The sequence below is a fragment of the Numida meleagris genome, chromosome 9, assembly GCF_002078875.1.
Source record: "Numida meleagris isolate 19003 breed g44 Domestic line chromosome 9, NumMel1.0, whole genome shotgun sequence".
Classification (NCBI taxonomy): domain Eukaryota; kingdom Metazoa; phylum Chordata; class Aves; order Galliformes; family Numididae; genus Numida; species Numida meleagris.
Genome location: NC_034417.1, coordinates 12,587,123 through 12,612,077, shown reverse-complemented (window position 1 = coordinate 12,612,077; position 24,955 = coordinate 12,587,123). Strand labels below are relative to the sequence as shown.

Sequence of the window (24,955 nt, the reverse complement as noted above, 5' to 3'; positions counted from 1 at the left end):
CTTCTTACACTTGTAATCCTGTGGGAGGTGTACTAAGCCTCTTTAAAGCACCAGTTGCTAGAACTAACAAGGCCAACCACAGGCAGGAAGAACTTGAGTCCTTCTTTCTGGCATCTTCTGCTCTTTCAGCTTATGTTGATTGCCAGCACTTTATATTCAGGTTACATTCTTGAGTGGAAAAAAAAAATGCTTCCTCGTGTCTTCATTACTCACTGAGATTTAGTAGAAGGGGAGCTGCTGATGAAGGGAGCACATTCATAGATGCATTCTTTGATAATCAACTAAGATATCTCCTGTTCAAAAGAAGTTCTGTCAGCTATCTTCTGCCAAGAAAAAGGCAAATAATCTTTAGAAGCTCAGGAGAAGGAGCTGGTTGCTGGGTTTTTTTGCACAAATAGTGGGTGCACGGGGAAGAAAACAGGATTCATTCTTCCTTTTTGAAAGCTATGATGGGTGAATTAATCTGCAGCTGCTTCTAGATGGATCCGAGCACAGGGATTTTCTCACTGTGCACGGAACAAGGTGGCTAATATGCCAGAGCTTTAGCGTAGCTTGACATGATGCTAACAGTCCTAGTTCCAGTGTGTGAATTAAAGATGGAAGGATGGGACCTGTATTGCCACAAGGTCCTAGCCAGCAGCATTTCTTGGGCAGCTGGGATTAGTTCCTGTGGACTGTCTTGTTCTGTGAAGTTGCAAGCTTACATGCTTTTGACTTCAGATCAGCCACAGCCTTTGTCAGTGTTTCTGCTTGCTTCACAATATTGCTCCTGTTGCTTCAGATCCTATGCCAAGAATTGAGTTGATTATCACAACTTAACGTGGTTTAGTTCTCAGCTCCGAGATGCTAACATTCCGGGCCTGTATGTTTTGTTGTTTTTCTTACAGAGAAACGAGAAAATGTCATGCATGTGCTGCCCCTTCATGGAGGCCATCTGGGCTTTTTCGAGGGGTCTGTACTATTCCCAGAACCTCTTACCTGGATGGATAAGCTTGTGGTGCAGTACGCCAATGCCATCTGCCAGTGGGAGAAGACAAAGTCTCACTGCTCAGACTCAGAGCAGGCGGTATCTGGCCAGGAGTAATCGACCCAAAGACTCTGGATCACTTCAGTATATCTCCCCCTTTGGGAACTCTTTGTTCCCTCACCTGCTGCTTCAGGTTTCCATTCCTTTTGATATCTTGTGGCCGGGGTTTGATCACAAAGTTTCCTTCTGAATTGGAGTTAAAACAGAGGTTAATATCTGGTCAGACAATCTTTGGTTATATAGTCACTCGGATTTGTAATTTACTGCTCTGCTTGAAGAATTAGATGGCTTACTGTGACTTGTTACAGGGTTATTGGGTTGAAAACAACTTGCTTTGATATAGCAGAAGCTTCAGATGTCAAAGTCACTTCACCAGCTGATCAAAAGCTTGATCTGCAGTATTTAGTTAGGTGTAGATGGCAGGGAACCTATGATTATTCTCTGTCCCAGTACTAGAAAAACCCTGTACCAAGGCACGGATCAGACAGTGGTCCAGACTGTATGCCACGGAATTGTGGCTTAAAAAACAGATGCTTGACTGTAAGTGGAGTACCAGCCTTGCACCATCTCAAGGGATTGTTTTACTTCTTGGGAGTGTTTTACTTCCTAGGGGTGCAGATACACAATTCTGTCAGTTGAAAAATGTTTAACTTCTCCATGCTTCAGATATCTGTGGGTTGGGCTGTCTTTATACTGGGATTCCAGGAAGAGAAAAGCTGCAGACTGATGATGCCAGTTAGTGTTTCAATGTAAACGTGTACTCACACCAAGACCAGACCAGTCACCTTGTCACATTTGCTTCTTTTTAAATGTAGTCATATTTTTAGAAATGGATTTCTTGTTTGATACAGGGCTTTTTAAAGCTGGCTCTGGCTTCCTAATGGAAGGCAGCGATTAAGAATCTACAGGACCTTTTTGTGAGCTCAATATGTTTTGAGAATATTTTGTAGTAGGTACTCTGTTAGGGATTGAACTGTGGGGGGAGAACTTATCTGTTTAGATTTACTCCCCTTCTATCAGGGTAGATCGTACCAAAATTCTTGCCCTTAACTTTCAAAGCATGTAACAGTTTTCAGACACATGACTTGCCTTACAGTTGATGGGAACCTGATGGGTCTAGCCCTGTGTAACTGAAACAGTATCTTTGTCTAACTGCTTCCATACCTGTGTAAATGCTGCAGGATTTTACTGGCTCCTCACTCGAATTCCTTTCGCAAACCCAGACATCCTCTTCTAGTTTTCACATGCAAAGTGAAGTGTGATAGCTGTTTGCAGGAAAGATGCATACTCACTTGTGCTGTTCCCTCAAGTGGCTGTTATGGTCTGTGCCAAGACTGTTACTGAGGACTCTAGTTTATCCCCTGGTAGGAAAGTTGCCCCGTGACAATCTGGAGACTGAAAATTTGTGGTCGAAATCTTTTTTTTTTCCTGTTTGTTCTGTCAATATTTCTGTCTCATTAATCCATCCTTGGGACTTCTTTATCACAGTGTCAGTGAAGCTCTTTTCCCGTCACGCTTCCTGCATCAATTAGCACTTTATTGCTTTAGCCTTGGTTTGTGTTTCAGGCACTTTAGCGTATGGTTTGAGTGAAACAAGCTGCAAGACTTCAGTGCGGTGATATGGGGGAACAAGCCTTGTGGGCTGCCTTGTCCCTGAACTTCATTCAGTAGGTTGCAGAGGTAGGTTTTTATTTTAATAAAGCAATAATTAACTATTGTAGCAAAGGTGCATTATCATATCAGGAAATTCCTTTCAGTTTGCCTTAGGCCAAACACCTTGGCCTGTTACAATGAACTGTGGCTATCTCCTTGTTAGTAAATCCAGGTTTCCTTTTTTTCCTCAGAGAAAAGATGTGGCCAAGTAAAGCTACTGCAGTACTTGGTCATGTTTGTGGCTGTTCCTTAAGAGCAACTTTAGGGCATGAGTTAGCAAGGGTATTCTTAGATGATGGATGTCTTGTCTGAGTTGTTATCCTCATATTCATGCTGCATCTGCGTATACCAGTAAAATCGATCATACGAGGAATTCAGAGTTTTGCTCAAGTAACTGTTCCTGTAATTCTCATGGGATGTGACGTAGATATATTCTCACTTCAACAGAAGTAGAGTATAAATAACATTTGTTCACATCAAAAACCTACAGCATAAATTTAGGTGTGTAGGGTATATATATTTTTTCTCTCCAGTGGGTTACAACTTTAGAAATGTTTCAGCTTTCATAACATTCTACATCTGTAGCTTACAAAGGTCACAGCTGCCTGCCCTGAGGAAGCAAAGCTGCTCTTCCTATGGCACAAGGTGCCATCTTTGAAATGCTTCATGTCCTGCCTCAGTCCAGCCTTACTGTGCTGTGAGATGAATATCAACTCCAGACAGCTTTAGAGGAACAGAAGCTTCCCTTGGTAACGATACCGCTGTTGAGGTGAAGAGCCTATCATATGACCCAACATGTACATAACTGTGAAAGGAAAAGCAGTATGTATGAAACTTCCTTGGCAAGCAAAATATCTGCCTGCCTCAAGTGTGAGCAGGGGCTTTCAGCCCAAGTGGCTGAAGTTCTGTCTTTCTTCCCAGGACCCCAGAGTTGCAAGAACAGTTCAGCTGTTGACTGATCCAGAACCTGAAAGGTGGAAGTGAGAGAGAATTGCTTGCTTCTGAGTCGAGGTTAGGGAACACAGTGCATTTTTGCCAACTCATGCCAGTTCATCTGAAAGTGGAGCTTGGTTATGGGAAGGTTTTTCTTGAAGAGCTTTTCCTCCTTCCTTCTTGTAATGGAGATCATTCTTGACAAACCAGGTTTTGAAATAGCGTTTTCTTGTTTCTGAGATAGGAAGAAATTACTTCCCCAAATGCACCTTTATTTCAAACTGGCCACTATTGCAGATGGCGAGTCAATCATAAATCTTTTCCTAAAATGAAGTAAGCATCTGGGCAATTCTTAATGCAGCAGGAGCTGTAGCTTTGTTGAATCAAGTAGAGATTTTGCTTTAGAATTTGATTCAAGGAATACTCTTTCTTTCTACCCTGCAACCCATACCGTCATGTTTCAGAAGTGCTGTGAAATGTTTGGAACTTTGAACTAGAGAAGTAATATAGGTCTGTCCTGCTCTACTGACGTGTTTTTTGCACTCTTCACTTGCATCTACAGCTATTCAAACCACTTGTGGTTTGACCAACAGCCTGTTTGGGGAGGAAGAGCTTTGGTGTAGCTTGTTTGTGCAAGGGTTCATGAGCCTCACTAACCTTGCTGTAGATGGAAACAGTAAAAATCTGTTCTCCCCATCCCACCCAATTTGATGCTACTTTGAAAGCAAGACTCATGTTGTCAAACTTCCAGCAGTAATTTGGAGGTGTCAAGGAAGCAGTAGGAGAAGAAAAAGTTCATGTTATCTAAAGACCTTCAGAAAAGGGAAGCCAGTGCTAAATTTTGCTCCTGACAATGACTGGCAGATGATATCTAGTGCCGGTAGCACAAGCAGGATGACACTTTGTCCAATCCTAGCCTGAAATGCTTTTCTCTCCCAAAATAAGGCAATACTAGTTTTGTGATGTCAGCAAATGGTCTTCACTTGCCCAGTGAGCCCTAAAAGCAATATGAATTTTTCATCTTCGAGGTGAAGTTGTCTTTTTCATCTCATGTCAAAATAAATTAGGTTGTCAAAGCATGTACTTCTGGATCATTACAGTGTAGCCTTGTAGTGCAGTTGAAGCCTCCAGCATGATGAATCTGTCCTGAGCTCTGTTTGGTTCCGGAGTGAGATTAGAAAATGCATTAGCAGAGCTCTTCATTTATTCTCATGTACTATGGACCTCTCTTCCCATCACTGTAAGTAGCACTTGAACAAGGACTCTCTCAATCAGGTAGCAAGTTGTAGAACTATTATTTTGTTGGTGGTTAGGCTGGTCCAACCATCATCTTTGTCGGTGTATGGAGACATGTGGAACTTGTAGGTGAGCAGCTGGGACCTGCTCATACTGCATACAAGGAACTTGCAGCTTCTTGTTAATGAAGATACAGGTTACAAAGACAGGGCATTAAGGGAAGACACTAAGAACTATTATCTCCAGTACTGAATTTAGCCAAGCTACTTGTGTGTCATCTGTCCTGGGTCTGTCACAAGTTCCTAGACCACAGCCCTTTGACACGTGGTGCCTTGCCCTTTTTCTTCTCCCTTGACATCAGCGTATCTAGAGACTTCAGTAACAGCTCTATCAGAGCTTTGGGATTTGCTTTCTAGAGAAGGATTTCTCAGACACCAAGCAGTGGGACAGCTCTGGCAATGCACGCTGTGCAAGCGTGTGCTGACTTAAAGGACCTTTGTGGGCAGCGTACAACTCGCTACAGTCTATTCTAAGGCTTAAAATAGCAATGTATATAAGCAGTGGATCATCTTGCAGCTCTGCTCCTCAAATTTGCCTCTGGCCATAGGGATTAAGTCATAGAAGGAGGGTGTGCTTAATAAGTGACTTTCTGCCATACAGCCCCAATGTCCTAAAGTCTATGAACTCTTCAGCAATGTAGCTGGAGGTAGAATGCCCATACGACTGCATCTCGAAAGAGCAGAGCAGTAACTTCAGGAATTAATTGCCAAACAGTTCAGTCATCTGGATTGCTTCCAAGTTGTTGGGGTTTTTTTTAGAAATATAGTATCTGTCTGGAGTTTATTGAAATTCTTCACAGCCTTTTCCAAGGAGATCAGAAAAGGCCTAGTCTTGTGCTGCGTGTGTAAGTCACTTGTTGTGAAGAGCATCACATCAAGTCCTGCTCTGTGCCCTTATTCTTCTGGCAGGTCTGTTGGTTGGGTAGGTCCCAGAGCCACAGTGACTCAAGCAGTGTTTCCTTCAGAGTTCCTAATTCCAGGCAAAAAGCAAGCAGCTCATCTTGGCTTCCTGAGCTTTATCCACACTTAGAATGGCTCAGAGCAACACAGACCCAAGGAGGGGCTGCCTTGTAACTGTACCCCTTTTATTGCCGGGAGTGTGTCTTAAAGCAGCCCGGACTTCTCTCAGCTCTTAGGGAAGCTCAGGTATAAGTGCTGTCAATGAGTCCAAGCAGTTGCCAGCTTTCCACACTGTAGCAAAAAGGCTTCTGGGATTATCCTGAACGACTGCATTTTCAACACCTTGTTTTGAACACTCTTGGTTTTGCTGGTCAATCAGTGGACAAACGCTGCAATCCAGGGCAGCATTTATCAGGTTGGACCTGTTGGTGTCAAACAACCTTTTCCAGCCCTGTGTACCCTGTGGATAAAAGGCATGGCTCTCCTGCTCACCCTATGGCCTTGCCTAACCCAGGTGACTTTAATGCCAGTAAGGAGCAGTCCCACTAGGTGGCTCTACACAAAAAGCCTTTCTGCTGTTGTCTGAGGGACAAACTTGCATCATCTGTCTCCAGACATGCAAGAGCTTTGATTAGCTGCAGAATTTCCTTCTAGGATCTCTATTACAGCTTTGCTGAGATACTGACCCTTCTGATGGCAAGTCTTGAAGAAGAAGAAAAAAAAACACAACAGTACAACTTGTATTTGATATAACCAAACCTTACTGCTTAGCCCAAGCCAGCAGCTTTCCAAAGGAGCATGTTTTCTGACGGCTTGTCCCAATTTCCCAATGACAGATCACTAGAAATTCTCGAGAAAGCATTAACCTCTTTGCAGGAGGAGCCCTTTCTCTGAAATGCCAAACTGGAGAGGTGTGAGGAGACCTCAGAAAGGCAGACCTGTGCTCTTCTCATATTGCCCATGCAGCTGTGTTAGAACAGACTGAGTGACCTGTGATGTTCTTGGTGAGCAGCGTGGTTTACTATGAAAATGTTCTCAATTTGGCAAAATTATACTGTGGAACAATCTCTAAATGCTGCCCTGAAAAAGCTTGTATACCGAGATACCCTCCCTGCTGCCATGTTCTGAGTCAGATTCTCTGAAGCTGACAGCTGCAGGGGAGATGATTTGCAACTAGCAATGCAATTTTTCTATATCTGCTGATGTTTACCTTTAAAATTATATATATATATAAATATATATAAAACGGTGTCTTTGATTTTTCTTTAATTTTTGTTCTTCTGTGTGATGTATAATGGAGGTTGTTGCAAAACAAAATGTAATTTTGTTATCTTTGATTCAGTGGGATTTCTTTATTTAAAAATAAAGGACTTATTGAAGCCAGTGCTACGTGGAGTGGCTGTGCACAATGTTTTTGGTGGTGGGAAAGTCAATCTGGACAGATAAAGCAGCCGTTTCTTCCTCTGTGAAAGGATTTCCTCTGGAAAGGATTGCCTGACGTGGGAATATATTGAGCCAAGAAGATCATCTTGCTCTCCTCCTCCCTACCTCTAGGGGGGAATCGCTGCCCTCAGGGAAAGCTGAAGTGTGCAGCATGTAGGTGGGAGCAGTGCCCATGGGCTCTGTGTTACATACAGCCTGTGGCAGCCCTCAGTACCCCCTCTGTCTCCAACTGGAGCCTTCCTCTGCTTTCTGTGTTCTAGGAAGCAGAACAAGGACTGCAGCGTGAAGAGCAGTGCTGCTGTGGCACTGTTCTTGGTTGGTTTTCTTTTCTTACGAAGGAGGTGTGATTGCTTTGCCTCCCAAGCAAGCTGTTGTGTTTGCACGGGCTGCATGGCTGTGTGGTTGTCATGCTTTGCTTCCCTGGGGCTGCTCGGGTGGCTGCTGGCCCTGTGGAGAGCCCAGCACAGCCAAGCAGAGCCCAGAGGTGCCTTTCCATCCTTTTCCAGGCCCTTGCAGCACAAGCCTGGTGCAGCCCCAGGCTGGGAACTGCTGTGTGTCCCATGCTGCTCGGTGAATCAGCAGGGCTGCTGGGGCTGGAGAAAATGGATTTAACCCCAGCTGTCTGCTCAGACAGGCCCCATCCTCATGGCAGCTTCAGAGCAGACATCCTGTTTGGCTTGAGCCTGAGCCAATGCCCTGATGAATGCAGCTCTTGTCAGCACCCTGCACCTCAGCTGGATGTGGATGGGCTCTGGTCCGTGCTTTGCTAATAAAAGGTGCTCGTGTGTGACTGCAGAGCTGGGGGAGGGGAAAAAAGGGCGGCATGCTGCACTGACAGGGTGATGGGGAAGGCAACCACCAAGTCCTGGGCAGGCAGCGGCCCCTTGCTCCTCTCCAAGCCTTGCTGCTCTTATGGCTGATGGCCCAGTGAGAAGTCGAGCATCTGATCAGCTCGTGCATGAGCCGCTTTTTGCTTCACCACCTGAGAGCTTCTGGTTCATAACCCAGAACACTTCTCTTTCCCTGGCAGGGAGATACTTCCACCTCCTTCTCATACTGTTATCTGCCTCCTGCTGACTCCAAGCTAGTGGTGCTGCCACACCTCACTGATCACAGGCAGCCCTTGTGCCCTTCCCTGCCCCCTTGGTTACTTTTCATTGAGCTTTTCTGACCTGAACTACTCAGATCTGAGCTCCCTGTCAGGTGCAATGCTAGGAGAGGCAGCTTTGTTAAGGCTTTTAGAGGATTTAGCAGGGTACGTTCTGCGTGTCTTCCACTGTCCTGTGGTTAGCGTTCATCTCCTGCCCTCAGTGGCTGCTGCATTTCCTCCCTGGCTGCCTAGCAGAGCAAGAATTGGGTACTCAGCTCTGCCTGGGCCGCTGCTTGGTCTTGGCGGCACTATATCAGAACCACTGACCCAGGTCTGAGACACACAGGAGCTCTGCTGTTAAATGCTTCTTTATTTCTCTGCATACATGTTTCAGCCAGCCCCTGGCAGGGGCTCCTGCCACGGCAGCCTCTGGCTGTGTTGCCCACACTGTGCTCCCCAGCGACCAGCTGCAGGTACATAGAGCTGGGGAGATATCGCTCTCTGGCTGCATCACCCCACAGAAGTAAAGGCTAAGGCTGGAGCAGAGCAATGTATGTGCTAGCTGTATCCCAGCCACAGCCAGGTTTGGGGACAGGAACAGACCCAGAGCAACACACCCAGAGCACCTCATAGCGACCAGTCACTCATCCATTGCTACAGTAAGGAGGTGGTTGGGGTTAGGGGACCACCTCTGATCTTATTTTATAAGGGAAGGGGAGCAGCCCCTGACTTAGAGCGCCGTGTCTTCAGCCTCGATGCGGGGCCCAAAGAGCTGCTCTGCGGTTGCTTTGCCATCGTACTTGGGCAGGTTGCCACCGAAGTCTGCTGGCAGTATGTCAGCGTCGATCTCCTGGTAGAAGGACTCCAGCTCCTCCCCGTGCACGAACACCTGGCACAAGAGGACCCCTCAGCAGAGATGGGTGACTCTGCCCACAACAAAGAAGTGGCCAAGGGACCCTAGCACTGACCCGATGGGCTGCCTGCCTTTCTCATCGCCTAGCAGCAGGCTCCCCTTCCTAGAGGACGTGCCCAGCTCATCCACCAGCTGCTCTCAGCCCAAGCTTGTCCCTGTGTCTCCAAAAGCTGGAAGATTTCCTCCCAGCCACACTGCTTTACTCTAGCCTCTGCTGCTAGGCCCCTTCCCCACACTCACCCTCTCCAGCAGTTTGCTCTTCAGGAATGGTTTGACCACGTTGTAGGTAGTGGTGAAGTACCAGGGCTGGTGGATGAAGTGGACAGCCTTGAACCGTGCTGGGAAGGAGTCCTAGGATGCCAAACCCAGACACAGCTGGTTACAGACTGTGCTGGCCTCAAGGAGACAGGAGAGGAGGCAGGGCAGCAAAAGAAACCCTGGCACTGCCTCCGCTCCCTGTCCCCAGCCTCCCATTCTCCCTTCCATCATCCCTTTCTTATTTTGATGAACAGGATCCCAGAGGATCAGCTGTCCAAGTCCTGGGAGCACTGGGGAAGCTGCAGAGCCTCCCAGATGGCTCACTGCTCCCATTTCACAAGACCACATGGAAAACAGCCTCTCCATGATGTTTTCTCATGGTGGCAGAACAGCGGCAATCCAAAACCCCTGCTAGCTCTGGGTACAGTCTTTTCCACCTCACCTGTAGCATGTCCACCATCTTCTTGAGCTCAGAAGGTTTGATCCCTGATGCCTGCTGCATGGTGAAGCCCTTGAAGTTCTCAATGATGCAGAACCCATTGATCTGGGTCTCTTCATTTTCCAGCAGTTTCTCCAAGATAACACAGTAGGCACGAAGGATCTGGTTGAGAGGAGAGACAGCAGGACCTGCTTTTAGTGTGACTGCAAGGTCTCACCTCCCTTAGACCTCAGGAGGTCCCCAAGACCAGCCCTGTGGAGCATTAGCCTGGGTCTGCTCAACTCCAACTGGTTGTCCCAGCCAGCCCCAGAGCTTCAGAGCAGGGGATGCATTGCGGAGGATGCTCAACAACCCTCTCAAGGTGTCTCACATCTGGGTCAGTGTTCTGACACAGTGCCAGCAAATTCAGAGCTGAGCAGAAAACAGAGCTGGAAGAACTTGTGATCTCATGCTTGAAGGTCTTTTTGCCAAAAAGCCCTTTCCACGCTGTGTGCCAATTTCCTCCTCTGCCCTGCAGGTCCTTCCTTTCTAAAGCACCCTGATCTAATGGTGTGGTGCCTCCCTTCATTCTGTGTCATCTAGGATGGGAGATGCACACCCCAACTGCATCCTGCACATCAGATGGCCCAGACTCCCCTGAAAGGATAAATTCAAAGTTTTGCATAAACCTGGATGGATCTAGGTTATGTGTGCCCATACAAACGTGTGTGTGTAAGGGATGCTCTGCTCAGCAGGACAACCCCAGCAGCAGAGCTGTTCCAGAAGCTCAGGAAGCAATGGCTGGGCTGACCTCATCGAAGGTGATCTCCTCGTAGTCCCAGTTCTCGATGTTGAAGAGCATCACTACCCGGCCATATTTGTCCCTGCTGGCCAGGATGCCAGGGTAGCCCGCCTCGATGGTGCTGCGCACGGCCTCAGGTGTCAGGTTGTCAAAGAGTTCAGGGTACTGCTGACGGAAATTCACATAGCCTGGGAAGAGACAGGAGCCAGACAGGATGGCAGCTGCTTGCCCATCAGGGAGCCAGGAGAGTGCTGGGGGAGCTCCCCACCCCTGCTCCCCCCGCTTGGCACAGCATGGGCACGAAATATGGAAACGTCCTGGGAAAATGTGGGTGAACAAAACAGCTCATCTGGGAGCCAGCACTGATAATTGCAACTCATTATCTGCCTGGCAGAAGCAAACAAGAGCAGAGTGGGACCCAGCCAATGGCCTTCTCACTCCCTGTCCCTTACAGCCCAGCCGAGGGACTGGGGGTGCTGGGAGATAATGGGAAGAAGCAGGGGGCTGCCAGAGGACCCCCACCTTTCAGCAGGTCGTAGGCCCTGTGCACGTCGAACTTGCGGGCACGGATGAAGCGGAGGAAGAAGGAATCATCCTTCCCCTGCACTTTCTCGGCCACTGCCTTGCAGACGTCCTCGCTGCTGGCCCGTTCCTGCACCAGCTCCCGCAGTGCTCTGACTGCCACCTCCCTCTGCTCCTCCGTCTCATTCAGCTCATCTTTTGCCTGGGGGGGAGCGAGGATGGGGTCCTCAGGATCCACACAATGCCCTGGGGACCCTGGGCACCCCACAGGGCCACCAGACTCAGCAGCCCAGGGTGCATTTTGGCACCAAAAAGCAGTGTGGTCGGAGCACATCCCCCCCTCATCCCGCCCCACTTGCAGTAGTCATGCCTCACCTTCTGCAGGGTGTGAGGGGGGATCTGCTGGCACTTCCCAAAAACGGGGCCGTGGTCCTTGGTGGTGAGGCGCTCCAGCTTGGTACGCAGCGCCTGCTCCTCTTCCGAGACAATGCGGAAGGTGCCCGTCTGGGACGAGGAGGGGATGGGGGACATCAGGCATCCTCTGCTGACAGCCCCCCATCTCCCTGCCCACTTGCTCCACAAGGCTGAGGGCAGCCCCAGTGCCTTGCAGGTCACTCTAGGGAAGGACAGAGCTGCACCCAAGTGGTGCAACGGGAGAGGGATGGGGCAGTACTCACAACAGCAGACATGTCTTCTTTTAGCCTTGATCAGCTGCAGGATGCTGGAAGAGAGAAGGATGAATTATCTGTGGGCATCTGAAGACTTTGCAATCCTGGTGCCCCATGCCTCTTGCCCTGACCCCGCAGAGGATGAGCTGGAAACCTGATAAATGTTGAGAGTGCTTGAGGGCTGTTTGCAGCATAAATAAGTAGATATTGATTATCTGATGCCTTCAGCTTTTTTCCTTTTGATGGGAAGTTGTGGGCAGAAGCATCCCTGGGTTTCTGTGGTTTCTGGGGAGCCACAGCTTCATGAGCTCACCTCCGCCTGCATCTAGAGCAACACAGGACAAGATCCCAAAGTCCTGGCAGGAGCGGTGCACGCCAAGCTACCTGGTGCTGGTTGGGCTGTCCCATGGGTGCCAATGGACCTCATGCCAGCCTGGGGAGCCTGGCACTGCCATAGTCCTACTGAGCAAATGGGGTCTCAAATGCTCCCCTTGGCCCTTGAGCTCTTCCTGCACGACTCCAAGGCTTGCTGTCCGCACCTTTGCTTGAGGGTGATGCAGAAAACTTCAGGCAATGCCTTTGTCCTCTTCCCCTTAACGCGGGCAAATGAGGAGAAAGGTCGCACTCCTCATCACCAGCCCAGCACCCATCCTGCTGCCTAGCCTGTGTCAGAGATGTCTCTGCCATGTGTCCCAACGCCTCCCAGGGCTCCCCCACAAGCACCCCGTTATTTGAGACCCCCAAATCAAACCCATCCCTGGAGGTCGGGGAAGGCCAGGTTATGGCACCCACTGACAATGTTTGAAGTGAGCATTGTCCCCATACTCACCAGGGACAGGGAAAGCCAAACCGTCCGTGGAGGGTGAGGGCCTGGGGGCTGCTGGAGCGGGGCCGGGCAGCGGGACCGGAGTGGAGCAGCACAAAATCCCAGCGAAAGCTTTGTAGAGTCAGCAGGTTGGGATTAGGCCGTCACAAGGCATCAACTCACTGCAGCTTTGTAATTAAGTCCGCATAAACCAGGCAGGAAACCCCACTAAAGCCTCCCAAAAGGCGATGGGGAGAGGGAAGGAGGGAGCAGGAGGGCTGGAGGACGCGCGGAGGGGCGGGATGCTGGGCCCGATTAACGGCGTATAAAAGCTTCCCATTGTGTAACCCGCTCATTAGTGCGGGGCCAGGGGTGGGCAGCGTGCCACCCCCTGCCTCGGCCCCAAGAGCCTGGTGAGGGTGCAGGGGTGGTGGTGACATGGGACGTGGATCACAGGTGGAGCTTCCAGTGATCCCGGTGCTGGAGAGCAGTCAGCCCGTGGGATGTGGGCACAACATGGGGGAGAGCCGTGGGGACGGCGGCCAAATGGGGCTTTTGGGGGTGTTTTTGTGGGGTGTTTTTCTTGGTGCCACACTTTGTGCTCCCCCGGCCCTGCGGACGAAGCTGCGGTGGGAAGTGAGAACAGGGGCCCATTGAGGCCAGGCCTTGGCCGCACTCCGGCTGCTCTGGGGATTTGGGGGAGCGGAGGAAGGGGCTTACACAAGGCATGTTTTGTAACACGCGGATTTAGGGATTGGGATTCCAGCACGCTGCCCTGCTGGGCCCCACTGCGGGGCAGGAGGAGGTGGAGGGCACGGGACTTCCGCTGAAGGCAGGTGGGGAGCACCAGGCCCACGCCATGGCCCTGGGTGGCTTCTCAGGGTGGGGGCCGAGCAGGAGCACCGCGGGCCGCACCGTGGGATCTCTCCCGGGATTCACCCTGAGCCCGCTCCCAGGAGCGTGGGGCTCAGAGCTCCCAGCGGTGGCCGGATTCCGCACTTAACACCACACAGGGCCCCTCGTGCCCCGTGCCCGGCCTGCCGCCAAGGGATCGTGCCCCACGTGCTACCCTTCGCAGCGGCCAGGACAGCTCCGGGAGGGGGGACCTCAATGGGCGCTTTGTGCCCTGGGATCGCCCATCCCCGGCCCGGCCTGGTCACGCACCTCGCGGGATTCGAACCCGAGGACTCCCTGCGCGGTTAGGGTAGGGAGAGGGGTAAGCCGACCTCGGGGAGAACGGAAGTGACGAGACGGGGGGCGGGGATTGTTGCCATGGCGATAAGCGGCGCTTCCGGGCGGGAATTTCGGCGCCGCGGCGGATGACAGCGGACGCACCATGGCGCAGCGCATCCTGCAGCTGGCGGCCGAAGAGAGCACCGAGCGGCTCCAGGAGGCTCTTCAGGGCCTGGCGGAGGGCGAGGTGCCTGGGGGAGGGGGTGCTCCGTCGGCTCTGTCAGGCGGGCGGCGGGCGGCTTCTCCTGCTGTCAAGGCACGGGCTGAAGCGGGGCAGCTCACGGCTCGGCCTTCTCTTTCAGCTGGGTGACATGGTGACAAGGCAGGCCCTGAGGGGCAGGGAGACGGCGGCGCTGCTCAAGGGGATCTTCAAAGGTGGGTGATGCGCCTGGGTGCTGGTGGGGACAAGGCCTGATGAGGCAGAGGGACAAGAGGGAGTGGCTTTAAACTAAACGAGGGGAAATCTAGGTTAGTTGTTGGGGGGATTTTTCTCATTCAGAGGGCGGTGAGGCACTGTCACAGGCTGCCCAAAGAGCTGTGAGTGCCCCGTCCCTGGAGGTGCTCAAGGCCAGGCTGGATGGGGCTCTGGGCATCCTGAGCTGGTGGGAGCAACCAGCCCATGGCAGGGGGTTCAGACTGGATGGGCTTTAAGGCTCCTTCCAACCCAAGCCATTCTGTGATTCTGTATGAGATTTACTTTTAGGAGCTCTTGGGTGTCTTTCAGTAGAACTGAACTGACCAGCTGAAACTGAATTGCCAAGCAAATTCTTCTCAGTACATTTGCGCTTCCTGATTGTGGACAGCAGGTTGAAAGAAACAAAGAATGTGATAACAGTTCTGAGTGTTTCAGCTGTTTTATCCTGGAGATTCTCATTTCCTGTACTCTGTTTTTTTATCTGTTTTGTCAAATATATAAAAAGGGGAGCTGCAGTTGGCTGACAGTTTAGCCCTGCAAATTTCCTGTTTAATGACCTGTTGTTGCTTGTATGACTTGTTTCCCATTCTTTATTTTCTTATGATAAGGCTCCCCATGTTCCCAGCAAAGTGGTGTTCTCAGGAGGCTGCAGGTTTACAAGCACTGTGTCCCACTGGTGGAATCAGGAGATCTGCACGTGGGCAAAGTGTCTGAAATCATAGGGCTGCTGATGCTGGAGGTAGGAGCTTATTTGGAGCTTATTATGGCTTTCCTGGGGTCTTCTGGATGTCCCTTAGAGAGCAAACTGAGACACTTCACCAGACCTCTGAGGAAAATGAGTTATGTCCTATCCACAGATCTGCTTTGGTCTTTGAATTTGCTGTGTAAATATGAGCTTTGGAAATTCAGACCTAAACTCCAAAATCATGACTGCATTTACTTGATTAACTGCACTATTCTATGAAGGACAGTATAAAATAGAGGTCTTGAGGATTAACTCCTCTTTTAGGAACATTGCACTGTAGGAGATGATGTCATTTTCTGGTATGTGCTGAGCATGTGGACATGCATGAGGAGTTCTCCTGTGTACTGCCTCAGGCTCTTCCATGTTATTCCACCTCCTCACAGGCTCGCCAGCTGCCAGGCCACGCGTTGGCTGAACTTGCCACCTTGTTTGTTGAAGTTATTAAGGGAGGCAGCCTGTCTAATGGGAAATCCTTGGAGTTGTTTTCCACTGTTCTTACCGCATTGTGCAACTCTAAGGAGAGCCTGGCCTATGGGAAAGGTAACCCTTCTCATCTCCTTCTCCACAGTCTGTTCTCACTTCCTCTGGGGTGGGTTCCTAAGACTTATGTTTTTTTAGGTGAACTGAATGGGGAAGAGTTTAAGAAACAGCTGATAAATACCCTCTGCTCCAGCAAGTACGTACATCTCTGCCAGCTCCACTATGCTTTAGTTTGTTTAAAAATCAGTCAGTGCCTATTTCTATCTGGGCTTTGTACAGAATTCCCTTTGCTCTACAGGTATGGAGCGAGTTAAGTCTGCAGTTGCTAGGTGTGTCCACAGCCCCATCGTCTCCTCTTGGTTGCGTGGCAAAACTGTGCTTCATGTTATGCTTTGAGAAGGAGTTAGGTGGCACTGCCTGTGTCCTGTTCTGTCATCTTTGAATCTGTGCCCTGCTTGACAGTGTCTTCTCTAGCTGGAAAGGCAAAGGAGTGCCCTATTTCCAGATTTCATAGTAGTGTCTCATGAGCGGATCACAGGAAGTGTTAGGTTTCATTCCTTTCTTGGTATTTGCTATTGTGGGAGCCAGGACAGTTTGGAGCCATTCTAAATCTGGATAATTATGGTGGCAGTGGCGATTCTGGTTGGAAATATGGCTTCTAATCTTGATATAGGAAACAGGGAAACTGGATAAAGGGGTAAAAAATAATTCTACTTCCTCTCAGTTTTCTGACAAATTTTTGTTTTACCAGGTGGGATCCTCAGAGTGTAATACATCTTGCCAACATGTTCAGGTAACTCTGTTTCCCTTCAGCAAGCATCAATGCTTTCTTGTGCTGCAATTATGTCCGTGTCCCATTTCTCATGTAGTGTGGGGAAAGTACGAACAGTCTCAGCATTCCAGGCACGGCTCCATGGATGCTTTGGTCGGTGAACGTCCACATCAGATCCATGTGGATACAAAACACATCTGGGCAAGCATGGTCCAAAGATTGCTCTGAGCCTAGCGTGCTTCCCAGCTTCTCACAGCCACTTATTTAGTGTTTATTGGCAGCTTAACAGCAAAGACTTGTGTCATATTTTCCTTTGTACACCCGGTGCTCATAGGGAATGTTGCTAGTGCTCTTGATCTGAGTTACAGACCAACCAGTGGCTGTGTGTGTGTATGGCTGTATGGGTTTTGTTCCTTGCTTGTATTTGCCTTTGAGTGGGATTGTGATTTTCCATGTGTGAGCCTTGACAAATTAACAGTTTGTTAATGAATAAGCATGATGTAAAGGAAATGCAAGCACTGAAGGTTGAATAGTATCCTGAGGGTTCTGTGGCAAGTACTTCTGATAAGGACTTTGAGAGCTCTTGTCTGGGCGTATCTACTTATGGACTGAATCTGCTATGGGATTCTGAAAGAAATGAATCAAAATGATTAGGCTGCATCTTTGATTCAACAGGGATATTCCACTCTCAGGAGAGGAGGTGCAGTTTGTGGTGGAAAAGGTCCTCAGGATGTTCTCCAAATTAGACCTGCAGGAAATTCCCCCCCTGGTCTATCAGCTGCTGCTTCTTTCTGCAAAGGTAAGAGCTTATGGGAGCCGTTCTCCCCCTGAGCATATATCATGAGGAAAATACACACAGGCTGAGAAATGGGCTGGATTTCAGAGGGGATTCTGATTGCTCCCAAATTGTGCTGTGGAGAGCAGGACATCATCAGGTTTTTTGGATTTGTCTTTGTTTTTCCCTCCGTCTTCCTCTAGCCTGAAGGAGTTCAGAGGAAGATACAACCTTGTTCTTGCTTGCAGGGAACTGTAACAGCAAACCTTTGGGAATAAGGGATGACCTCAGAGCCAGGAGATAGCAGAGTGGATTGTTTTCAGTATTTTTAAGTGTAGCTTTGCTCACTGTTTGTGATCTGCTTGCTTCTAATAAAACAGTGGCATGAGCAGCGTGACTCTCTCCTGCATTGTAGTCTGACAGTTGTGCTAGGAATGTCTCACCTCTTGTGCTTGTCCAGCTGGCAGAGGCTGCCAGGTACATATCTGCCCTTCATCAGTGTTCAGTCTCTTTTGCTTTGTTTGTGACCAAGCATGTGCCAAAATGATCAAGACAAAGACAAATTATCTGTCTGTTACAGGAGGTCATTTGTATTCACTAGCCAAAATGTAATGACAGAAGTAAGGTTAGGAGTTTGAAAGGCTTCCTAATTTATTAATTGGAAAGAATCATTCACAATTACTTTAAAAAAAAAAAAAAGGAAAACAAACAGAATATATCAAATGTTTTTGTTTCTTGCAACTCTTCAGTAATTGCAGTCAAAAGGAGAAGGCAGACTAAACCAAGTAATTTCACCTAGAAGTGAGCAATACAAGAGCATTCCCCTACCTCAGCACTTTATGATGGGTTATAAAGAATACCAGGACGTTTGTCATTGGTGTGGGAATAGAGTGTACTTCTCTGGGATCCTGCAGACCGTGCAGCTGCTTAATATAATGTTCTACCTTACAGGGCAGTAAGAAAACTGTTTTAGAAGGAATCATCAGTTTTTTCAATCAGCTGGACAAGAGACAAAAGGAAGAACAGAGAGTTCCACAGTAAGTTCTTCTTTACTACTTAGGTATTTGCAGTCACCTTTGTCCTGCTCAGTATTCCTTGAATGTGAACTGTCAAATCTTGTACGAGTACATTCTTCCTGACACCTAAGAAATAATTGATGGCATTGGATGGCTTGGTGTTTTTTGTTAAGGTTTTTTTTTGTTTGTTTCTTTGTTTTTCCTGATAAACCTTACAGATCAGCAGACCTTGAGGTAGCCACAGTGCCCCTAGACCAGCTCCGCCACGTGGAAGGTACCGTTATTCTCCATGTTGTTTCTGCTATCAACCTGGATCAGGACATTGGCGAGGAGCTCATCAAACTTCTAAAGGTACAGTAGGAACAGGCGCTGGTTTTGAAGGTGTTGAAGCAGGGCTTTTGCAATCAACACTGGTTGTCTTTAGAAGGGATTTAATCATGTTATGATCGTTTTATGATATTATGAAGCATTATGTGTAAAGAGATAGGTTCCTTTCTGTACCACAGCAGCAGTACGATGTGATCCTGATAGCTTTCTTCAGCTTGTGAGGTCTTGCAGTTGAAGCTGCTTACTGTTTTCTAGACTGAACAACAGAAGGACCCTGGTAAAGCCCTGTGTCCCTTCAGCGTGGCCCTTTTGCTTTCGATTGCAGTAAAACACAGACTGCAAGAGCAGGTATGTTTGAGATAAATATGCGAGAAATTCAACGGGTTTGTACACTGCACTTTCTTGTGAAAGGAAGGAAGAATGATTAGGTCGTAGTCATATCAGAATCAGGGTAATAGTGGCTTTGGGATGCTCATGGGGAGGCAGTTAGACTAGAGGTGTGCCACGGTTCACTGAACAGTATAAAAGACCCTGGAGCAATATCAGAATTTTCCAGAACCGTGATTCCTGTGGGCTAGTGCTGTAGTGTGGGAAGAGAAGCAACATCTTCCTTTTCTAATGTTTTGGCTCTGTGGTAGCTACCCAAAGTGCATCTGGCAGCAAGTTACCCTCCTTGAGGCTTAGTGAGGTTGGTGTATTTGTCCTGGGAAAGAAGTGAGCTAAGACTTTTGGCAGATTAGTTCTCTTACTGGAACATACCCAAGACTTTACAGATCCCATTTCAAAGATCATTTCCTCGCGCTCTATGATTTTATGTTCCAGATATTTGATTTCTTGAAAACATCAATCACAAGAAGCTGCAAGGACCTGCAGTTCCTACAGGCCTCCAAGTTTCTGCAGGATTTGTGTCCTCAACAATATGATATAACAGCTGTAATTCTGGAGGTGGTGAAAAATAGGTGAGTTGTTGCCGCGTGCTGCAGAATGCTCCGTGGACTTTGGAAGGGGGAGTGTTTCAGCCTTGCTAGAGTTCTCTGGGATCACAAAATCATTGCTGACTTGTTGCCAGCAGTGAACAGTGTCAAAATCCAAAGTTTCGATCACAGTTTTATACTGGTGAATTTAAACAAAAAAGATAAATAAATCTGCCCCTCCACCCCAGATCTTGGCATATGGTGTTACAGAGGACTGAATTGATCAGAACTGTGTCTGTTTCTTAGTAGGAAAGAAACTGATGGTATGAGTCACACTGCTTGCTGCAGTTTGTGTTCTGATCAAAGCATGAGTGACTGGTTCACTCAGTGTTTGCTTTCCCTGTGTGGTTAGTCCTTTAAACAGCCTGTGGGATAGCTCAGTGATCTGTTGTCAGTTGTCCTGTAGTTTGATGTAAGGCATTCCTGTTCTGACTTGATGACCCAGGATCTGTAGAATCTATACATTCAGACTGCAGCTCAGCATCACTGTTGGGTGAGATCTGAGTGCAAACCATTCCCCATAAGAAGCAAACCCTTAGACTGGAACGAAAGTCTGATGGTTGGAGAACCAGGAATGCAAAACACGAGGGGTGAGCACCTGCCCCTCAGCCTAAAGACAGTTCTGAGTTTCAGAGGGATGGCATCTTCCCTGGTGTGAACAAGCATCTCAGTGCTGTTTTGGATCTGGAATGACTGTGGAAGATTTTACTGTAGACTGCTCTAATCTAAACGTTTCCTGTGACTCAGTTGTTTCTTTCCTGGTCTGTTTAATGTTTTCCTCAGTGCATTTGGCTGGGACCATGTTACTCAAGGACTGGTAGATCTCGGCTTCAGCCTAATGGAATCTTATGAACCAAAGAAGTCCTTTGGAGGGAAAGCTGCTGAGACCAATTTGGGCCTTTCAAAAATGCCAGCACAGCAGGCTTGCAAACTGGGAGCGAATATCCTGCTGGAAACATTTAAGGTAGTGTACGATTTGGAGAGCTTTTTGCTGGGCAAGACTGTTCTTATTTTCTCTCTGTAAATGGTGTTAAAACCTTGACAGCGGTATCCACATGAGTACTTTACAAACAGTACTAGATTTAGTCTCTATTTTGCCTTTGTCCAGCAGGAAGAGGTCATCTTCATAATGACCCAATCCTAATCTATTCCATCTGCTACAATACTTGTGTAATCCTCATTATACAAGAGAAACTGCATAGAAGGTAGAGAAATTCAGAGGTACAAAGAAAATGTGGTAGAGGTCGGACTGAAACTAGAATCTTCACTGAAGGGGTAAATTTGGATTTGCTTTGTACTGGACAGGACTTGTGCTCTGATATACAGGAATATCTTAAACTTATGTAAGTTTTGACTTTATTGTTCTTTCTCATTTCAGGTCCATGAGCCCATCAGAAGTGATATTCTTGAGCAGGTCCTGAACAGAGTTCTCACAAAAGCAGCATCTCCTGTCAGCCACTTCATAGGTAAAAGTGAAGAGAGAAATGTGTACAGCTCTGTTGACGCTTCTGAATGTAACTTCTTAGAACCTCAGCTCCTGCAGAAGTGACTTGAAGCCAAGAAAATCTGTTGTTCCTTCTTTTTATTGAGGTGTCAGCTGCCTCAAATCACCTTGCATTTGTCGCAGGTGAAAAATATGTTTCCAGGCAGTTGCCATGGAATAACTGACGCACAGAAAATTGGTATCAGTCAGTTCCTGGCCTTACCTTCCTCGTCATCCTTGGGTAGGTGCTTGGGAGTCCCTGGGGCTGCAGGGATGCCTATGCTGAATTCTCTTCTCTTATACCTCAGTGCCCTCTGGTGGGGTGAGGCCCTGCAGCTGGGTTGCATGTTGCGCTTCATGCCTGCAGTAGAACTCAGAACCCTGTAGAAATATTTTGCTCTCTTCCCTAATAAAGACTTTTCTAGCAGCTTGACAGCAGTTGCTCCTTTTATTTTATTTTTTTCAGACTTGCTGTCCAATATTGTTGTGTCTGCTCCTCTTGTGCTTCAGAACTCATCCTCCAGAGTCACAGAGACCTTTGACAATTTGTCCTTTCTGCCCATCGACACAGTGCAAGGGCTCCTCCGGGCAGTACAGGTGAGGCTTTGCATTTCTTCATGAATATCCTTGTTAGTTTAGTTCCAGTGATAGCTCTAGGCCACAATTATATGCATGATCTAATAATCCTTCTTGTAAAATAAGCCTTAATACTCTACTGTATGTTGTGCGGTGTGGCATAGAACTGTTCTTTAAGCTTGGGTTTGCATATGCCCTCTAGCAAAAAAAAAAAAAAACATATGGTGTGGTCTGGAATGGTGCCGGAACTGCTCTGTGCTGACCTTTCATCTGGAAGATGCCCAGATGCTACACCATAGAAAACTAAGTATATGGTGTTCAGCTGAGCAGCTTTAGCTGTCAGTGTTGATTTTTCTCTGTGTAAGCTCCATGTCAGTATTTTCCTTCGCCTGGGCTGAGGTATTGCCCTGGAGTTCAACTTCTACTTGTTTAGTCCACTCTGGGGACGACAGTTCTTTCCCAAACCCTTGTCCTTTGTCCTCACTAGCCTGCCAAGGTATCCTGCTGCTACATCTCTCCGGGTTTAATTTTATATTATTTTAAAATATTTTGGTTTCCCTGCTGTACTGACGACAGTATTAAAAATGAAGGGCCAGATGGACCTGAGGAAGATGAGCTCATAGGCCCCAAGGGCTTGGCATGCCGTAGTGTTTTTCTCTCCAAAGTGTGTGTTCCTTTCCAGCCCCTGCTCAAAGTCAGCATGTCGGTGAGGGACTCCCTGATACTTGTTCTCCAGAAAGCTATCTTTTCCAGGTAAGCTGGAGAGGGGAGATTCTTTGAAGAGATTTCTGCAACTCGTTTGCATATTTTGGAGCAGAAATACTTTTTGTGTGCTTTGGCTAAATGTCGTCTTATTATGTTCTTCCCATAACTAGATAGTGACATCTATCCCTTCAGCCTAGGACTGTAATACGGTCACGGCTCTGCCCACTGAGACACAAATCCCAATCCCTGGATAGTAGTGTCTGGAAATTCAGAAGGCTGTTGGGAACTCCCAGTAAGAGGCAGAATTAAAACAAATTCTAATGCTCTACACAACTGAGTGCCTCCAGATGCCACAGAGAGTTTAGACAGAGCCGCTGACTCAGAGGGAAGGTGGCATCTCAGCATTCTGATCTCTTACAAAACGGTGGAGAAACAGGCTTGTTGTCTTGGTAATGCTTTGAGCAATACATCCTGCTGTCTTCATAACGCTGTGATCACAGACTGAGTTTTGTGGGACGATGGCTGTCTGATTATGAAAACAGAATTCATAATTGAGCGCTGTTATTTAAGGCAAGGAACTTGGTCTTTGGGAAAGATCTGGGATTTCAGTGAGCAAAGCAGAACACCAGCTTCTTGTGAGGAACCTTGCAGCTCTGGGAGATGCTCCCGTTTAAGTTTTCAAGGGATGTTTAATGCCTGAGTCTCGATCTGGGGCTCTCCTTCAGTTTGAGCATTGTGAGGGCAGAAAAAGAAACTGAGCGTTGTGATTGTAGAGCAAAGGAGTTCCCAGCAAACGACCAAACTCTTACCTGCCTGGGGCTGTGTTTCTCTCTTGGGGAGTGCCACTGGGCCCAATCATACTGTTTTTGTGAACGCTTTTTCATTACTGAGTTGTTCTTGTATTTCCTTTTGAACTTCTCGCTTCCTTTTTTCCTTACACTTCTCATCTCCCCCTGACTCACAGGCAGCTCGATGCTCGTAAAGCTGCAGTTGCTGGCTTTTTACTTCTGTTAAGAAATTTTAAGATTCTGGGCAGCTTGTCTTCTTCCCAGTGCAGCCAGGCCATTGGTGCCACTCAGGTAAGTGCTGTTCTACAGCCTCCAGTGCAGACAACGTGAGACAGTTTCCTTCCTAATACACAGTTTGAAACAACTCACAGTGGTGTGTTTCCCCAGAATGGAGATGTATCTTGGGTAAGGGTTAATCTTGGAAGCAGAGCTTTTGGAAATGCAACATGCAAAGAGAAGTTAGTCATTATATCTTATAGCACCACTGTTGTGGAACATTCATGCTGCTCTGTGGTGGTGATATGGAGCCTGGCAGCACGCTAAGGACTATTTCAGAGACTGTTTAGAGGTCAGGCCCCTTATCACCTTGCTTCTGTTCTGTGATACTTCAGAACTGTAACCAGTATAACGTGACTAATATGCCCTCTCAGGTCCAGGCAGATGTTCATGCCTGCTATAATTCTGCAGCTAATGAGGCCTTCTGCCTTGAAATCCTGGGCAGCCTGAGGCGATGTCTGAGCCAGCAAGCGGATGTCCGACTTATGTTATATGAGGTAAACATGGTTTCTTCAGCCTCCTGTTAAACAGCTAGCAGCTCCTTTGTAGTCTGGTTCTACTGTAGCCCCATATAAATAATGATTGTATTTCTGTGGAAAGCCATGCGTTATCTCAGTTATGTTCTTTGTGGGACACATGCTTATCCCAGGAACTATAATGTTTCTTGCAGTCCTTCTGCTTCGTTTTATTTTGGACCATTATAAGCCCAAAGACATGTTAACGTATTTTCCTTGTCTCGTACATTGCTTAAAAGTAAAAATGTGTCAGTGTCTTTCTTCCTGTGGTGCCGCCTAGGAAATGGGAAACATGTTTGATGCTCAGTGGGGAGCAGTGTTATAACAGGTGTTGGATAGAAGCAGTGTTGCTGAATGCAAATGGGCTCCAAAGAAAGCCCTGACAGGAGAGTGTGGGGAAACTTCCTTGAAGTTTCACCAGGGATCTGTCCTTTCTCCCCTCCTTTTGCAACTTTCATTAAATGTATCTTAGATTCTTGTGATGAAGGGCCTAATATAAAGAGTGATTTGTGGGTGAGTGTCTTAGCTCCAGAGCTAGCTGTGGGATACTAGCCTGAGAAAAGGAACACTGTTTAGACCAGAGAAATTTTGTTTCCTTCTTGACTTGGTTGGACTGCCATTTGGTGAGCTGCAAGTTTTGGGTATGGCACAGGACTTGTGCTTGCCTTATCCATCCACTGAGATTTTTCATTCGGAAGGGTTTTTGCCTCCTGCAGTTTCCCCACTGACTTGTTTGGCCTTTGAAGCAGGATTTCACAGTTTGAAGTTGGATCTAGTGCTGGTGTTAAATAGCAGTGAAAGTCACTCTGGGCTTGATGCCACTGCTGCTAGGGAGATACAGCTTGTGAGAGAGCCCCTGCAAGGAAATTCATGCTCATTCTGATTCATACCTTCTTTCTGTTAAGCCTTTGCTTTGCCAGGTATGGGGTTTTACACTGAGCACATTGTTTCTTGCTCATAGCTACTTGCAGTGCCAAAGGGTTGTTGCTGTCCTGTGACGCAAACTTGTTGTGCATATGGTTTGTTTTCTTTCTCATGTAAGCCAACTTGTCCTTCCTTCCTGTCTTCAGGGTTTTTATGATGTCCTACGCAGGAACTCCCAGCTGGCCAGCTCTATAATGGAAACACTTTTGTCCCAGGTAAGGTAC

The 24,955-nt window shown here is 47.8% G+C and overlaps 3 protein-coding genes across 7 annotated transcripts in view; 2 read left to right on the top strand and 1 right to left on the bottom strand.

Annotated features, from left to right (window-relative positions):
• The window catches only part of ABHD2 (abhydrolase domain containing 2), a 39,234-nt gene extending 32,643 nt beyond the window's left edge, over positions 1–6,591 (top strand). For all 3 annotated transcript variants that reach the window (XM_021407375.1, XM_021407376.1, XM_021407377.1), the window contains one exon: positions 888–6,591. In XM_021407375.1, coding sequence (XP_021263050.1) covers positions 888–1,084 — 197 coding nt within the window. In that variant the 3' untranslated portion in view covers positions 1,085–6,591. The remainder of the gene's footprint in view (positions 1–887) is intronic.
• On the bottom strand, positions 8,698–13,976 carry RLBP1 (retinaldehyde binding protein 1). 2 transcript variants are annotated; one of them, XM_021407459.1, is made up of 9 exons: positions 13,892–13,976; positions 12,752–12,915; positions 11,932–11,975; positions 11,630–11,758; positions 11,255–11,456; positions 10,742–10,920; positions 9,955–10,113; positions 9,495–9,605; positions 8,698–9,230 (listed from the first exon to the last, which is right to left on the bottom strand). In XM_021407459.1, exons 3-9 carry the CDS (start codon positions 11,941–11,943, stop codon positions 9,072–9,074), a joined length of 951 nt encoding a protein of 316 aa, XP_021263134.1. In that variant the 5' UTR covers positions 11,944–11,975; positions 12,752–12,915; positions 13,892–13,976; the 3' UTR covers positions 8,698–9,071. The 2 variants fall into 2 exon arrangements, with proteins under 2 accessions (XP_021263134.1, XP_021263133.1); XM_021407458.1 differs by having other exon boundaries at positions 12,752–12,859.
• FANCI (Fanconi anemia complementation group I) overlaps positions 13,986–24,955 on the top strand; it is a 24,068-nt gene continuing 13,098 nt past the window's right edge. For both annotated transcript variants that reach the window (XM_021407454.1, XM_021407453.1), the window contains exons 1-18: positions 13,986–14,147; positions 14,263–14,335; positions 14,984–15,114; positions 15,504–15,660; positions 15,739–15,796; positions 16,352–16,393; positions 17,048–17,171; positions 18,099–18,184; positions 18,382–18,514; positions 18,746–18,838; positions 19,313–19,449; positions 20,248–20,428; positions 20,843–20,930; positions 21,414–21,544; positions 22,206–22,276; positions 23,193–23,307; positions 23,667–23,789; positions 24,878–24,946. In XM_021407454.1, the coding sequence (XP_021263129.1) occupies positions 14,064–14,147; positions 14,263–14,335; positions 14,984–15,114; positions 15,504–15,660; positions 15,739–15,796; positions 16,352–16,393; positions 17,048–17,171; positions 18,099–18,184; positions 18,382–18,514; positions 18,746–18,838; positions 19,313–19,449; positions 20,248–20,428; positions 20,843–20,930; positions 21,414–21,544; positions 22,206–22,276; positions 23,193–23,307; positions 23,667–23,789; positions 24,878–24,946 (1,896 nt within the window). In that variant the 5' untranslated portion in view covers positions 13,986–14,063. The remainder of the gene's footprint in view (positions 14,148–14,262; positions 14,336–14,983; positions 15,115–15,503; positions 15,661–15,738; positions 15,797–16,351; positions 16,394–17,047; positions 17,172–18,098; positions 18,185–18,381; positions 18,515–18,745; positions 18,839–19,312; positions 19,450–20,247; positions 20,429–20,842; positions 20,931–21,413; positions 21,545–22,205; positions 22,277–23,192; positions 23,308–23,666; positions 23,790–24,877; positions 24,947–24,955) is intronic.

Excerpts from the sequence above, each read along its gene's own strand:
- RLBP1 (XM_021407459.1), bottom strand. Across the intron at positions 10,921-11,254 it reads GGCCTACGACCTGCTGAAAG|GCTATGTGAATTTCCGTCAG; the intron begins GTGGGGGTCCTC and ends GTCTCTTCCCAG. Across the intron at positions 9,606-9,954 it reads AGATGGTGGACATGCTACAG|GACTCCTTCCCAGCACGGTT; the intron begins GTGAGGTGGAAA and ends TTGGCATCCTAG.